At 31.4% G+C, this 16815-nt stretch overlaps 1 protein-coding gene across 1 annotated transcript; it reads right to left on the reverse strand.

Moving 5' to 3' along the window:
- Nucleotides 1-504: 504 nt before the first annotated feature.
- On the reverse strand, nt 505-7636 carry LOC133330171 (protoheme IX farnesyltransferase, mitochondrial). Its single transcript, XM_061538640.1, has 4 exons — nt 7565-7636; nt 7302-7509; nt 2235-2921; nt 505-746 (listed from the first exon to the last, which is right to left on the reverse strand). The coding sequence occupies exons 1-4, from the start codon at nt 7634-7636 to the stop codon at nt 505-507; spliced, it is 1209 nt and encodes a 402-aa protein (XP_061394624.1).
- Nucleotides 7637-16815: the final 9179 nt, after the last annotated feature.

Here is a 16815-nt window from a genome sequence, read left to right on the forward strand (position 1 = left end):
CTGATAGGCTGTTATGTTGATTTTTAAGTATTGCCGTCTAATTATGGCATATTTACTAGATTTGCGTTCCCGAACTTTTCAAATTATTTTGTACTCTGAGAGCGATTTTGAAATGTTTCCCTTTTACTAGCTTTACTATTAAAAAAAATTCTGGAATAGACCAATTATTTTTGTATAAAACATAAACACGTGTATTCATAGTTTGTCTGTCTCCTTTATGGTAATTCAGTACCTATAGCACGTTAACCGAACATACTCTATGATCACAAAAAAAGACTGATAGACGGGGAAACCTTTTTGTTTTTGGTAACGAAATACAAGACTTTCCAAAATATATACATATATCAATAATAACGCAATGGATGTACAGTGGTGGTGAGGTATTACCTTTTTTAAGTTTATTTAAATTTCACTAGAATGAACAATAACAAAAATACATACATATGTAAAATACTTGTCATTAAAAACATATTTTGTTATATGTATGTATGTAGATGTACATATTTACACAGTTTTCGATGATGTTTCCAGAGTTGAAGCGTTAATATGGGGCAAATTAAGTTTTATGAAACTGCCGACATTTGTATCTACCGGATCATGTTTTTTAGTGTCCTCTGTATTTTCTGCGAAAAACCATCGTTTTTTATTTAATAGAAAGAGGATCATGATTAACGGCAGATGCACCAATGAAAATCGAAAGAGTTTACGTGAAGATCCACTGTTGGAGTCCTTGTAAAATTTATAAGCTGCAAAATAAAATTATTATAACGTATATTTAATTTAATAGATATTTTTTGTGGATTAGTATGTGTATTATAGAAGTATAAGGTTACTTTAAACTATAGATTTATACATACACGCTGATACATAGGAAATTTATGGTCTGTTTCCGTACTGCAAGAATCTACTATTTTTTACTACGATAGCAAAATTTCCTTTATGTTATCGAAGAAAATAGTAAAATCTAGTAGATTCTTGCAGTACGGGAACAGACCATTAATGTGTGTGGTTCTTAGTATTGCTCGTGGCAAAACACGTCGAACGTAGGAATTTTCGTTTGTTGAAAATAAAATCAAAACATATGGTCTGTTCCCTTACTGCAAGAATCTACTAGATTTTACCATTTTCTTCGATATCATAAAGGAAAAAAGTGTAATATTAGTAAAAAATAGTAGATTATTTTAGTACGGGAACAGACCAATAAAGTATGGATTTTTGAATGAGAATATAAAATATTTGGATAATTTTTCAATTTTGTTCTACGATTTGTATTATTCGCTTTAAGATATGAATTCGACGTATTTCGGTAATTAGGTCGTATGGACGAGGACTCTAAGAATTAGTGAACCGAAAAGGTATACCATCAGACCAATTATTCGGAACTAACATATCACATGAACAAATTACGATTTTCTATAGACAAGTATAAAACACATTTCCAGGTAAATTTGTTCAAATGTTAATTCATTGTCAATTTTTTATTTGAACAATATTAATTGAAGATAAAATTTCACTTCCTTTTGAAATGAAGTCATTACAGATATTTTATATTTGTGTTACTGCAACAAAGAAGTCTTACTTCTTTTAAGCGAAGTAAAGTGTCTGAAAATTCATCCGAAATATAATTATAAGTTTATAATTTTTTGTTTCAACTAACCGATTTCTTCGATAACGCGAGCTTAACGTGAAAAGGTAATAAGTCCACTTTTTCTAGAAATTGCGATTTTGATAAAGACATGTTCAATAAGTAAAAATACATCGATTTAATAAAAACAAATCTATACTTGGTAGTGTTCCATTTGTCGGAACAATAAAAATCGCAGCTTTCCACTTGGGGGAATGGTAGTTATAGTGTACCAAAAACGTATATTTTTGTTTGTGAGGAAAAAAGAGATAAAATAATAAAAAAAAACCTTTGCAAACAAGGATAGTTCAAATTTTGAAAATGCAACAATAATGTTTGATATTTCCTATTTATGAAAATAATATTTAAAGTTCAAAATGTTCACACAGTTCGTTTTTATATTAAAAGATAAAAACCGGGAGCTCTCAATTTACCACTGGTAGTACTCCTAAAGAACTACAAAAAAGTAGTAGGGTGAATTTTAAAAAAAATTACTGGAAATATGTCTACTCTTGAGGATGATAATAAGAAGTTCTTCCGAATAAAATAATAATAGCAATAAAAAAATAAATATATTAGACATATTCATATGCATTTAATGCACACTTACCCAAATACGAAAAGTACGCGTTCAGAGGTAGGGTTTCTAAAGCGAACCAGTAATTAGTTACATCCATTATTGGCGCTAGGGTTGACAATAAAGTAATAACGAATGTATATCGCAATGCAGTTCTTCTACATAATCCAGGGTTTGTAACAGCCATCATTTGATACCCCGCACGAGAATAATCAGGTCTTAGGTTCCAGGAAAGAGCATTAAAATGTGGAAATTGCCAAGCATAAAGTAAACCGGCTAATATCCACGCACCAGCATCAATGCTTCCACAGCACCCAGCCCAACCTATCAACGGAGGTATAGCACCTACTGCAGACCCAACCCAAGTATTTAAAATAGATATTCTTTTCATTGGTGTGTATATGGATGTATAAAGTATGAAATTGCTAAGCCCCAAAGCTGCTGTAAGTCCATTGACTCCATAATAAAGTATACTCAAACCAGCAGCTCCTGAAACTAAAGCAAATCCCATTGCGTGTAATGGTGTCACCTTTCCAGTTACAAGGACCCGGCTTTTAGTTCGTGACATTTGAGAATCAAATGGTACTTCGTGAAATTGATTTACAGAGTTCGCGGCGGCAGACACCAGTCCCGTTCCCACAGTTACCATTAAAAAAGACGCTGGGTCAAATGGAGCTGGAGCCACTGCATAACCAGCCATTGTAGTAATAACAACTAAAGCTATAGGGATAAATTGTATATGTCATTATGAAAAGGTTAAATAAAGTAAAAAAAATGGATTAAAAATATAAAATATATAAAAATATGGGTTATACTTAAGGAAAACTATAATCATGATTTTATAATACAATTTCGTTGTTAATAATCTTATAATCTCAGCGTAATCAAACGATACAATTTAATACGATATTTTGGCATAAAATAGATATCACCTTACTTAAGAGAGTTTCTAGCTACTTAGCAAGAAGAATGCCTCTCAAACTTTATTCCTATTTTATAATTATTATAATTTATATTATTTATAATGTTTATACAAAATTATTTATATAGGTTAAAATGTGTGTAATCTGTAGAACCATAATTAATTTTTAATAATAAAACTGTAACTATGATAAAATATTGGGTCAACAAATTATTCCATATAGGGTATGTGCTCCTAATGTCGGCATGTAGCAGTACTCGGCATCTGTTGCATATGTTTTCAAATAACTAATATATATGAAATAAGTAATATATATAATAATATATGAAAGCTGCCATGAATAATCTTCAATAATATTGTCATCTATATCTGTGTAAAATTTCATCGTGCTAAGTTCATTTATTAGGCAGTAATTTAAGTTTATTTCTCAATGTGGTTCTTTTACCACTAGCACTAGCATAAAAATTATATATTTTTCATCAGGATTTTTTCATAATTAAGAACATACAGAGGAATATTTTAGAATTTAAAATTATTAAGAAATATTTGTAACTATGATATTTTTATGGATTTCGCCCTTAGAAACAAAAAAAAAATGGCGATATAGTCATCATATGGGTGAAAAATAAGCACATTTTTTATAATTTTCGCTAAAAGTTGGGAAAATTTTTTATAATTTTATAATTTTCCCTAATAGTAGAACTAATTTTTTTCAGTAGGTCTGTGAGAAATACTCAAATCCATGTGCCTTATTTGAAACCTTTGTTGGAGAAGTCTCTCCAAGTAAGGGTTGCTCGGGTCTTCAACAGTTTGCCTATAGGATATAGCCTATGGGGCAATATTGCCAATTTTTTAACATAGCTGAAGCGGAGGTTCACCCATTTATAACTCGGGAATTACTTAAGTATATGAAAAAAAAGTGAATAGTTTTGGGTTAATTGGTCTGTCGTTGCAAACTGTTTATGATATTGACCTCCAAACTTTATTTTGGTGGAAGCTGTGTCTACTTTAATGTAAAAAAATGTGTAAAAATAGATTTAGGCGAAGCAGTTTATGTTCTCTATCGATTTGTGATTAAGCCACTCATTTCACGGACTTCGTGTCAAAGTAAAACTAGAAGCCAACAAAATGGGGACTACGCCCCTTATGTATCATTTTTCAAAATTTTAACTGCATCTACCTTTAAATGATGCTGACATTTTGAAGCTCGATTTTGAGTGTTTTTTTAATTTTACTTCTAGCTTTAATACGCAAACAGGAATTTCTAAAAATCAATTATAAGATTATTGTAATCGCGAATCTGCGTAATTTTATATGTATTTTGTGTATGTAGTAGCACAGCTTCAGAGTAATACTCATCCGATGGTGAAAATTTTGTGCGATCAAATTTCTAAAAAACCTATTTTTCGGGCCAAATTTTTAGATATGTCAACTGAATGATATGGGTACCCGCGATCAATAAAGTTTTTTACGATTCGGATGATATAAAATCTTCTTCGTAAAAATCCATCTACAAGAACGGCGGGAACTGGCCTTCCAAAAACACAAAATTTGGCAAACAATTTGAAAATATCGCGGATTTACTTGCGTTTTCTGTGGATCATTTCCGCTTCAATAAATGACCTCATACGGATTTTGATCTTTTTCGAAAAGAGAACTTTAAAAACTTCAGCCGAAAAAGAGATGTACCCAATTTATGTCAAAAATAGTATGAGCTGGCACATCCGTGGTTCTTAATGGAGTACATTGAAATCGGTATAGATCGATGTATTTTTTAGGGTGCACACCGAAATCGGATGCGCGTTAGTGGCAAATAGAGTTTTCGGAAATTATTCGCGTTTTACGAATTTGTCAAATGAAATTTCGCGAAATATATATGGATTGGAAGATAAACTTCAGTACTTCCTGGAAACCGCATGCCCATCAAATGATTTTTAGAATTACGCGATTTAGACGCCATTTTTAATGTATACATATTTCATAATATTATTTTATGATTTATTCCTATTTATAGAACCCCAAGATTTATCGGAAGGGTCTTGATATAATCCGCAAGGCGTATACTTATACACAAAAAGTGATTATTATTATATATGTCAATTTTTCGGCGAAATTCGGGTAAAAAGCAGAATAACCCCAACTTTTTTTTCCGAAATTTCTTGTATAAAATTAAAAAAATAAATATGATGACATTATTTTTTCGGACTAAAAGCAAATATTTTCCCTCAATATCTTTTTTTGTTGTCGCTGTGATTTACAAACCGCTACACGGACTTGTGTGATTTTGATATCATTTGATTCATCATGGTGTTTAGATTATGTAGATATTTTTAAATTAATTTTTAGGTGAGTGTATGTCATTAATATAATGAAAATATTGACTTAATCTCCTATATTTTTTTATTTTTCTCATATTTATCGCGATTATTATATATTCATATTCTTATTTTACGGAGGAAGATATATATCAACGTTTTTGGTCAATATAATAAACGGCGTAATTTTAAGATTTTTTATTATGCCTACAATTAAAACTTCGATAACTTTTGCGCACATTAACCAAATATTTGATCGCAAACGGTTTTAGAGTCAGAACATTTTTCTCTATATGTGTACCAAAAATCATTGACGTGCCACAAAAACAAAAAACTGATTTTTTAAAAATGGAATATTAAAAAATTGGCAATATTGCCCACTTATTATTCGTATCATTCAATTTGAATTTATGAATTGATATCGTTATATATACTGTTAATGTTCGATTAAATGATAGACTGGTAATTTTAAGCTTGGAATCGCTCATGGCCTATTGGGCTAGGTTCTCGTTTATGAAATAAATTTAATTGAATAATTACTCTAAGGCCGATTCATATAAAAAATCTGGTTTAAGTGGATTTACACAATAATATGCATTTTTAACCTTGAAAGTGAGTGTAGCCATGTCGAGTATTGGATAACTGTTTCATAAAGTCGGCAGCAAAAATTGTAATTTTAACATTTTCATAAAATAAATCAATTAAATTTACGCTTTTGGCACAATTAAGAGATAAAAGTATTTTAATAGCCATTCATATTAAACAAAATTTCGAAACAATATTGTGGAATAAATGCACCAGGAATGTCGAAAATTGTAAAATATGTAAATCCTTAAAGTGCCGGCGATTGGTACACTTACCCTATAATCAAACAATAATAAACCTCCCTTGTTCGATATCTTCTCATATTGCCTGTTGAACTAACCTGGCGTACTGTGTTAATCACAGCTATAACTATTTAAAATAAAATAAATGTTAAAGGAATGTTGCAGTTTGCACGAGTTTTAAGTATTTTGAAGAATCTTTCAATCGTGTAAATCTTTCTTAACCCAGATAACGCCATGGATTTTTTCTTCAAAATCTTAAATTTAATTTTAAAACTTAAATATTTTATTATATTTTTGAATAAATTGTTGTTTTAGCTAGGAGAGTATAGAACCAGATACAACAATAAATTTAAATCATTTACAGAAATTCAATGAGATAACGGTTGTTTTCTGATAGTGCTATTGCCATTTTCGGCGTTCTTTTAAAAGGACGATGGCGCCAAATGAGTTAAAGTCTTAAGACACATTCCCTTTACAAGAAATATACATATATGATTTCACTGAATCTCGAAGGTCCCTGCTCCCATTTTGTATATCCATTGTCCATGATTTCTACTAGAAAAATGGAAATCGAAGAATCCAATGAATGTCAAGTTTATTTTACATCGTGTTCTACGCTAAATACATTATCAGTTTAGAGGAAACATCAAATCCCACCAAAGCCTAAACACACGCAATGCTTCCGTTTGGAAGTGAATTCTAACGAATTGTCAAGTTTGATATCTGCCCGGAAATTTTGATTTTTTGAGGGGTGGGAAGGGAATTTGTTACCTGGTCAAAACTATCAGTAATGTCAATGCCAAAACTATCAGTATTGACATTAATTTAGTGACAAAATTACTAAACCAAATAAAAACAAAAGTTGTAAATATCTAGTCACAGAATCCCAAAACTATTTAGGTAAATTTATAGGGCATTATAAAAATCAAATAAAAGCCAGTTTCACAATGTCTTACTATAGCGATATTTGCTTTCGTATCATCGATATTGCGAAACTGACCCTTATTTCATAGATGTTATAAAAATAGTATCATACTTGTTAATCTGAATTTCGATAGTTTTTTGTACTGATCAATGAGCTGACCCTTCTCCAAACATGGACTTGGCTCCCATAAAGGCTTTTTATCCACAATTTTATATATTCCTACATTTAGAGCCTCCTTTGGTTTGTTCTCAGAATCATTTACTGTGCTCCAATTCCCCTTCTCCGCCTTCGCCAATTTCGTGAAACCACCTGAAAAATTCTAAAAATTCAACCATGATCACAGAGGTTTATGTAACTTCTTTATATTAGCTTACTCTAAGGGTTTGTGAATATACATTGCTGAGAAATATGACGTCTTGTGAAGGCCGTAGGAACAATTTAAGCATGTTTATTATTGTAAATATTATTTATTTTATTGTAAATTCTATTTCATTCCGCGACTTTAAAGTAAAAACAAAACAGACCCATGCATGGTATAGGGATAAGTAAATTGACTATCGACTAATCGATTAATCGACTTTTTGTATTGAAAAGTCTAATGCCATGTTCTGACGGGCATTCGAACACCGTAGTTCGCTCTCAGAATTAGTCGGCTTTTCCACAGACAAATTTTTATCTGGCAAATACTGAGTTTGTAGGCTTTGCTCTGTTCGTTGAAAACAATTTTGTTGACATTTCCTTTTGAACCTATTCGCTTTACTGACACACAGCCGGCTTTTGTTTACAAACCTGTTGCTTTAATTTGTGCAAGTGAAATTTAATTTTTAATTTTTGCAATTTATATAATAAAATATATAAAAAATAAATAAAATATTAAAAAAAACTTAAAAATGCAAACACTTTTGACTTTTAATTTCTTTCTTTTGTATTTTGATTCGCAAATTTGGCAAAGAAAAATTTGCTAATGGAAAAGCAAACGAAAATTTCAAAAGAGAAAACAAAAAATTTGCCAAATAAAAATGTGGAAAAGCAGACAAACGAATGCAACAAGTCGTTGTGTTCATTTAACATATGTTTAACATTTTACCAAAAAACGCGATAAATAAATGGAATGTCAGGCTTTCTTTTCAAAATCGAGTTGAAGATATGATATTCTCTTGACTATTTATGCACAAATCATAAGTTTTTTCTTACAAATGGTGTAAAATTCATCTTCAAACAAATCGGTTTTCGAATATATTTTGTTATATTTTTCAAAATATTACACACACAATCACACATTTCGTATATGACTTTGGCATAACAAGCCACAGTAAAGAAAAAATTGTAATTTACAAGTAGCTATTGCCTAATTTGAATAATTGTACCATGTGGTAATCTATGTGCACCGAGCGACTCATTTAATGGTAATTTTAGTATTTTATGGTGTTTTCGTGCTTTGTTTAAAATAAATGACACTGTAATTATCATTTATTTTTGCAATTTTTGCGGTTTTGGGATATAAGTGACGATACAGTCTTAAATCCTACAGTCCTAAATTTGTCTATTATATTGTTACGAATATAACTTTAGATTTAAGTTAATTTAGATGAATTCCGTTAATTTAAGAATTTTAACTGTAACGTAAATTTCTACTACGCAGTTTATTTGAATAACTTCACAACAACAACTACTGTATAGATTTTTCTACATCCTTCCATTTCCTCTTTCATTTTCTATTTTGTTATTGTCGTACAATTCTTGTTAAACGTCATCATTGATGATCGCTTAATTCCTCTTTCTTTGTTACCCTCTTTCTTTGTTACCTCGCCTGTATATGTGTTGTTGTTATTTTTTACTCAATGTAAGTTTGTATGTGTGTTTGTTGCATTGGTAGATTGTTCGTGATCTAGGCGTTACCAGATCGTCTAGAAACTTCTGTAGCGACAAGCGAGGCTCATATAAATAGGGGAAATGGAAAGGCAGTGAGTCAGTTGTGAATCAGATCGCGAATTGAAACCGTCGAGTAAAGTAAAGTGCAAAGTAAAGTTGTGTGAATAAAATCATTGTAATAATCGTAATCCGAAAGAACCTGCGTTTTATTTGGTACGAATTGTATCGGGAAATAAAACAACGTCTACACGGGATTTAGTAAAACCCAAGAACGTAACAATATGTACATGCACTTTAAGCAATAATTTCATAATTTAAGGCCGAACAACGAATGAGAGATCGAACTTTTTTTAATGTAATTTGTATTAAAATTAAATTTTCTGTTTCTTTTCAATTCGTTGTTCGACCCTTAATTATGAAGTAATTACAAGTTCCCCATACAAAATTTTCTGAGCGAACACCGATTTTTGTACGTAGTTCAATTCGAATCACTCTCTGAATAACCAAGAAATTTGTCCCATCCCTAACAATTAAGAGCATTTATCGAAAATAAATTAATTTTGGCAGCTTGAAAATATTTATAAAATTTTCAAACTTTTTTAGTAAAATTGAAAATGATGAATGAAAAGTAAAAAATTGTCTAGTTTTTATATATGCAGCAGGATGTAAATTTTGTTATCTACATAATGCAATATAAATTTCTTTCCTCTTGGTTCTAAATAGCGTACAAAACAAGAAATAAATTTGGGGAAACTCAAACAAAAATTCTCCAAATTTTTATATGTGACATTTGAATTTAGAAAATATAAAAATGTATGAAAACAACAATATTTTCAGAAAAAATGGAAATTATGAATTAAAAGTAAATAGATAAGGGTTCATACTATAGTCAGGAGAAAGAGAATTAATTTTTCTATTTAGATCCATATGTGATTCATGCAAATATGTTAGAATTTTGGTGTAAAACAAGAAACAAAATGTTTGAAATAAAAAACTCTGATGACATGAATTAAGAATAGTGTTGTATGAACGGGTTAATTCATGTACGTAATTCTGAGAGCGAACTACATTGTTCGAATGCCTGTCACAACATGGCATTAGGTCGTTGAGTTGAAGGGGAAAAAAGCATGGTTTCAAAGGGTGGTTCGCAACCAACAAAAATTGCAAAACACGAATAGTCCCAATTTAGATTATGGTGTTTTTACACGATATGTATTTTACATATGTGCTGTCACTTATTTGATCCATATGTAATTCCTTATGTGTGTCAAAATTAGTCAGTAGTCACACGTGCAAAATTTCATGACAAATTTTCTTCTCAATTTCTTTAAAAATTGCATAGTTGTTTAGACACGCAAATAACCCTTGATTCAAATTTATGAATTTTCTTATTCTTCCACACACTCATTTTCTCGTTTGACCATTGTTCATGAAAATTAAAAAATGGAATTAAAAGAAAAAAGTGAAGTTGTAGACGAGGCACGGTCATACTGTTTGGTTTATTGCTTTAACTAGTAATACCAACAACAACGTTATGTGCATTCGTCACAATGTGACGACACATAGCAGTGGGAAATGTAATGTAGTTGTCTGTAAATGCCTTGTTGACCACGAAGTCAGGCGCCAACGAAACGAACTTCTCATTGGGGTCGTATCGCTGGTAACGTAAGAACTTCTGGGGAGAATATCCCAACAAAAAAACTAAGGGAACTGATGAGGATCAGTGGCGAGATCCGAAACTATAGTCTTCCCTGCCTTACCCCTCGGCGGACAATGCCATACATTCCCCACTAATAAATAGTTGTTTTTTATAAAAACAACAAACTGGGATTAAGCCTGACTATTTTGCAAAAACAAAATACAAATGGTATCCCAAATAACCCGCCAAACACTACTGAAGTTGTAGACGAGGCACGGTCATACTGTTTGGTTTATTGCTTTAACTAGCAATACCAACAACAACGTTATGTGCATTCGTCACAATGTGACGACACATAGCAGTGGGAAATGTAATGTAGTTGTCTGTAAATGCCTTGTTGACCACGAAGTCAGGCGCCAACGAAACGAACTTCTCATTGGGGTCGTATCGCTGGTAACGTAAGAACTTCGAATTGTCACAAGAGACATTTGGGTTTGAAAGGTTTTTTGTAAAGAAGCTATTAATAGCTTCTGGGGAGAATATCCCAACAAAAAACTAAGGGAACTGATGAGGATCAGTGGCGAGATCCGAAACTATAGTCTTCCCTGCCTTACCCCTCGGCGGACAATGCCATACATTCCCCACTAATAAATAGTTGTTTTTTATAAAAACAACAAACTGGGATTAAGCCTGACTATTTTGCAAAAACAAAATACAAATGGTATCCCAAATAACCCGCCAAACACTACTGAAGTTGTAGACGAGGCACGGTCATACTGTTTGGTTTATTGCTTTAACTAGCAATACCAACAACAACGTTATGTGCATTCGTCACAATGTGCAGTGGGAAATGTAATGTAGTTGTCTGTAAATGCCTTGTTGACCACGAAGTCAGGCGCCAACGAAACGAACTTCTCATTGGGGTCGTATCGCTGGTAACGTAAGAACTTCGAATTGTCTCAAGAGACATTTGGGTTTGAAAGGTTTTTTGTAAAGAAGCTATTAATAGCTTCTGGGGAGAATATCCCAACAAAAAACTAAGGGAACTGATGAGGATCAGTGGCGAGATCCGAAACTATAGTCTTCCCTGCCTTACCCCTCGGCGGACAATGCCATACATTCCCCACTAATAAATAGTTGTTTTTTATAAAAACAACAAACTGGGATTAAGCCTGACTATTTTGCAAAAACAAAATACAAGTGGTATCCCAAATAACCCGCCAAACACTACCGAAAAAAAAAGAAATTATAAAAGGAACTCTTGAATTACTCGACAGACACATTATGTGTTTTTTTCCTCGCAAAAGGTTTTAATTTTATTAACTGCCTTGGCGTTTGTTTGCCGACAGAAAACATAAAATGAAAGAAAATGCAAAACTTTTCTGCAGCCAACTTCAGTTGTTTACAACGAATAACGAAACAAAAGAGAATTGCGGAGTACAAGTATGTATGTACCCCCTTTTATTCCTCTCACCTCTTTCGCCCATAAACTCATTTTACTTTACCACAAAATTTGCCCGTGTGACTACTGACTTAGCAGTGTACACAAAACATTTATTTTTGTGTTCAAATCGGCATATGTATTTTACATATGACATAACCTATAAACAAAAAAGCACTTTTATTTTTTCTTAAATCAACATCATTTTTTTTATTAAACACCTACAAACGAAATAATAATTTGTAATTGTTGCCTTTTCATCCTTTTTTTGAATTACAATTGAAATATTTTCTTCCAACAATGTTTTTCATTCAAACAGCTGATTTCCTTATGTTTCACATACGAAAATAGAGCGCGTCCTATTCGGAAAAAATACATATGTAATTGCATATCGTTTTGACACATTGAAATTTCCGTATGTTTCACATGACGAGTTCGATTTCCATATGTAAAAAAGTGACAGCACATATGTAAAATACATATCGTGTAGAAACACCATTAGGCGAGTTTACTTGCGGCAAGTTATTGACTGCAGGAGAGAGGGGCAAGGGGAATAGAAATGGAAAAGAAATTGCCCGTACCGACAATTTTCTGGCAATTCGTTTTGTGTATTTCGTATTTCTTGACATTTTATATTTATTTAAATGTGAAAAAACCATTGACATCAAATGAAAAAAGAAATATTTTTGAAACCGAATTGCCTTGTATAGACGCATGAAGCAAGTTCAAAAGGGAACGATAATAATTGCCGCAAGTAAACTCGCTTAATATAAATCAGGACATACCGTATGTGTGAAAGTGGGGGTTGTGGATATATGGTATGTTTCCGTACTGCAAGAATATACTATTTTTTACTACGATAACGAATTTTCCTTTATGACAACCAAGGTGTATTTAATAAGGTGTATGCATCAATACAACAACAAATATTTTACAAAAACAACATTGTTGTTATAGAAATTAAATTGTCATGCTGACAATAAGTTTTTGACAAAAATAAACAAAAACAATTATAAATTTATTTTTGTCAAGAACTATTCTTTGTGGAACAATTAATGAATTTGTGTATTCTTGGGTTATTGGCGGTTTTAGGTCGGTGAAAAATGTGAATGTAGTTTTCTTGAATTTTTATTATTAAAAAAGCCTTAATTTAAAGACCATTTTTAAAATCGAAATGTAATATTAAGACAATTGTTTTGACAATTTGCTTTACAAACAATGAAGAAAAAAGTTTAAAACCATATGATTGTCACTTACACCTTATTAAATACACCTTGATGACAACGTTACCTTAAATCCAACTTCCCCACTATGTCGAAATGTTTTGTACGGCCGTATTACCATGATATAATAATTACAAGGTAGGGCACAGCTACCAACTGATTACAATTTTTTCTCAAGGTGACTTGTTCCATCAAATCAAAATACATATTTTGTGTATGTGTGTGTATTGTTTTGAATACAATGTCAAATAAATTCAAAATAAATTGAAATATATTCAAATTTAATAGAAATGAAAATTATGTTTTTAACACGTTCGTCTGGAAGTAAACTTCCACTTCCAAACTCCAACTTGTGATGGATGAAACAAGCATTTTATGGTATTCCCTTCTGGATTTTGGGAAGAAATCATAACCATTCATTCATTTTTCGCGTTTTTAGTTTTGTGTTGAAAATATGTCAAATAAACACAAACACTTGTTGCGTATATTTATTTTATTTTTGGCAGAAGAGGCCACACGTGCATAGTTGCTTTATTGTTATTCACCTCAAGCTGCCCTTTCTTGTATTATTGTACCATGCGTATTACCCAAATACAAAATCGAGAAATAAACTTGAAAAATTATAAAATGTGTCCAATTATTTCATATTCTTATTGAAAAATTCATATTTGCTTTATTTTTTGTTTATCAAAAAACCAAATCAAAAAACCAAAAATACGTCCTGTCATAGTTGAATTTTTGCAACTTTGAAAATTCGTACGTCGACGTATTTCGGTGACATTCATATAACGAGCTAGAAAATAGTAAAATATAGTAGATTCTTGTAGTACGGGAACAGACCAATAGTTAATGCATTAGTCGTGTTTACACAACAAATGGTTATATTAGCTCTGTCTGTTTACTCGATATTTGGTAACAATTGTTACCAAATGCTGTCTGTTTACCCAAAAATCCAGTAAAAGAGAGTCAAGTGAGGGAGCAAAATTAACAGTTGAACAACAACAAACTTACTGGAGTTTACTGAAAGAATTGTACGCAGTAAGATTTTCCAAACTCAGCCAATTTCGGATCAGCTGTTTTAGGACCAAACACAAAAATTATTCAAAACTTTTTTTTTAATTTGCAAAGTTCAATTTCAAGTTAAGTTGTGTAAAAATTAAAGAAAATGGAAAAAATTCGTAAGTAATGCTAAGTTTCATTAAATTAGAAACTAATTCCTTATATATTTTAGGCAAGTTCCAGATAGAGAGCAATGTATTGATGCCGGAAGCTTTAATGTTCCCTGGGAACATACCAAATCAATTTTTCTTTTATTATTCATTTTATTTTTAATATTAAATGAAATACAAATAATTGTGTTCGCCCTTTGTTTGTTGTTTATTTTGGCGCAAATAAAATGTTTTCTTGAATCAGCTATTTATTTGCTAAATCTTACTAAATGTTGGCTGTTTACTTTTTTCAGTATTATCGCAAAAGAGAGTAAAAACGCCTGATTCTCTGTACTAGAACTTACTGAATAAATGTTACTGAAAAAGTAACCAGACATACCTATTAGAACTATTGCTTTGTTCCAGAAACTCCAAGAATGATTTTGCATTTATAATGACATCCATGTAGTGGTGGTTTCGTTATGAAACATCTACAGTCATAAACGTAAGAAATAATAAAAAAGATTTTTCTGAGTAAAGGGTCAATTTCAGCTAAATGAATATGTGGTGTTGAAGGCAGGGTTTGTAGTTTAACCCTTCTTTGCATGATTTTTTCTCCTTCTTTGACAAAAAACAAAATTCATTATTTAGCAAAATTAAAATAATTGATATGTTCCCGTACTTCTATAATTTACTAATTTTTACTAATTTCTTCGATATCATAAAGAAAAAATGTTATCGTAGTAAAAAATTGTAAATTCTTGCTGGTTCTAGATCAGACTAATATTTTTATTTTTACACTAATAAATTTCAAATTATGTTCAAGATACATATTTTGGAATACCACGAGCATTTAAGAATAATGTACATAATTTCGACCAACATTTATCCACATCAGTTTGTATGTCATTTGATCTGGGGGGTTACTCTGTATTGCGATGCGTAAGAAAAATTGTATCGCATAGCGAAATTGGTACTCTCTAATTCGTTTTCGTATCCCTTTCCCGCAACTACTATACGGAAATGTGGCATCACCACAATCTGTAATACGAAAACGCATGTCAAACTCGTTCGTTAAACGCAAATATCTTGCGTTAACAAAATAGCAAACGCAAATGAAGCGAAACATGTATGTAAGCACAATTAAAGGTTTTATTTTTATCTAAATTGTTAATTATTTTAAGAGAAAGACAAAAAAGTTACAGTTGCAGTTCCAAACATTCGTAGATTTTATGGTGCAACATAGCGATTTGGCAAAGGGACAGTTGCAGAGTTCAAATTCGAAACAACGCGCCAACAATTTGTAGACAAAACAAGATGATGGCCTTAATTCAAATGGACCTCCTGTAAGAGATGTCGCTGGTTGGAAAAAATTTAATGTTTTATATTTTTACATAAAATGTGAAACTATGTGTGCATATTTAAAGGTTGGTGTTGATGACCACCTTGTCCAAGCAATTTCAAAGAAGCGCCCACTTTTATTGGAGTTGGAATTGCTATGGATCTATTCGGAACGACGAGGTCATTTTTAATAGCGTTTACAAATACATAAACGCTTCTTTATTGAGATGAAAATTTTGTATAAATTTATAAAAATTAAATATTTCAAAACGTTTGTCACATATAATTCCACTATGTGCATTATATAATAATTATATTTTCATACCCATGATCACTTATTCTGCTTTTCCACAGGCAGATTTTTATTTTGCAAATTTGTTGTTTTCTCTTTTGAAATTTTCGCTTGCTTTTCAATTAGCAAATTTTTCTTAGCCAAATTTGCGAATCAAAATACAAAAGAAAGAAAAAAACGTCAAAAGTGTTTGCATTCTAAAGATTTTTTTAATATTTTATTTATTTTTTATATATTTTATTATATAAATTGCAAAAATTAAAAATTAAATTTCACTTGCACAAATTAAAAAAACAGGTTTGTAAACAAAAGCCGGCTGTGTGTCAGTAAAGCGAAAAGGTACAAAGGAAATGTCAACAAAATTGTTTTCAACGAACAGAGCAAAGCAGAATTTGCGTGTACGGCAAATTCTGAACGGCAAATTTTTGTTTTTCTTCCTCGCACCTCTCTCGCCTACAAACTCAGTATTTGCCAAATAAAAATTTGCCTGTGGAAAAGCAGACTTAGGGAGATTATATTTGATCGATCTCATTAAATTCTTTTTTTTAATTCGAATGCGTTTGCGTGTACTCTTAACGCTTTTAGCTTTCGCATCGCACTTGCTTTCGGAACGCAATACAGAGTAACCCCCCTGAATTTCATTCTCAAGGGGAAACACATAGAGGACTT

Source organism: Musca vetustissima, unplaced genomic scaffold (assembly GCF_032173495.1).
Source record: "Musca vetustissima isolate MV318-11 ecotype Yass unplaced genomic scaffold, APGP_CSIRO_Mvet_v1 utg10898, whole genome shotgun sequence".
NCBI classification, from domain to species: domain Eukaryota; kingdom Metazoa; phylum Arthropoda; class Insecta; order Diptera; family Muscidae; genus Musca; species Musca vetustissima.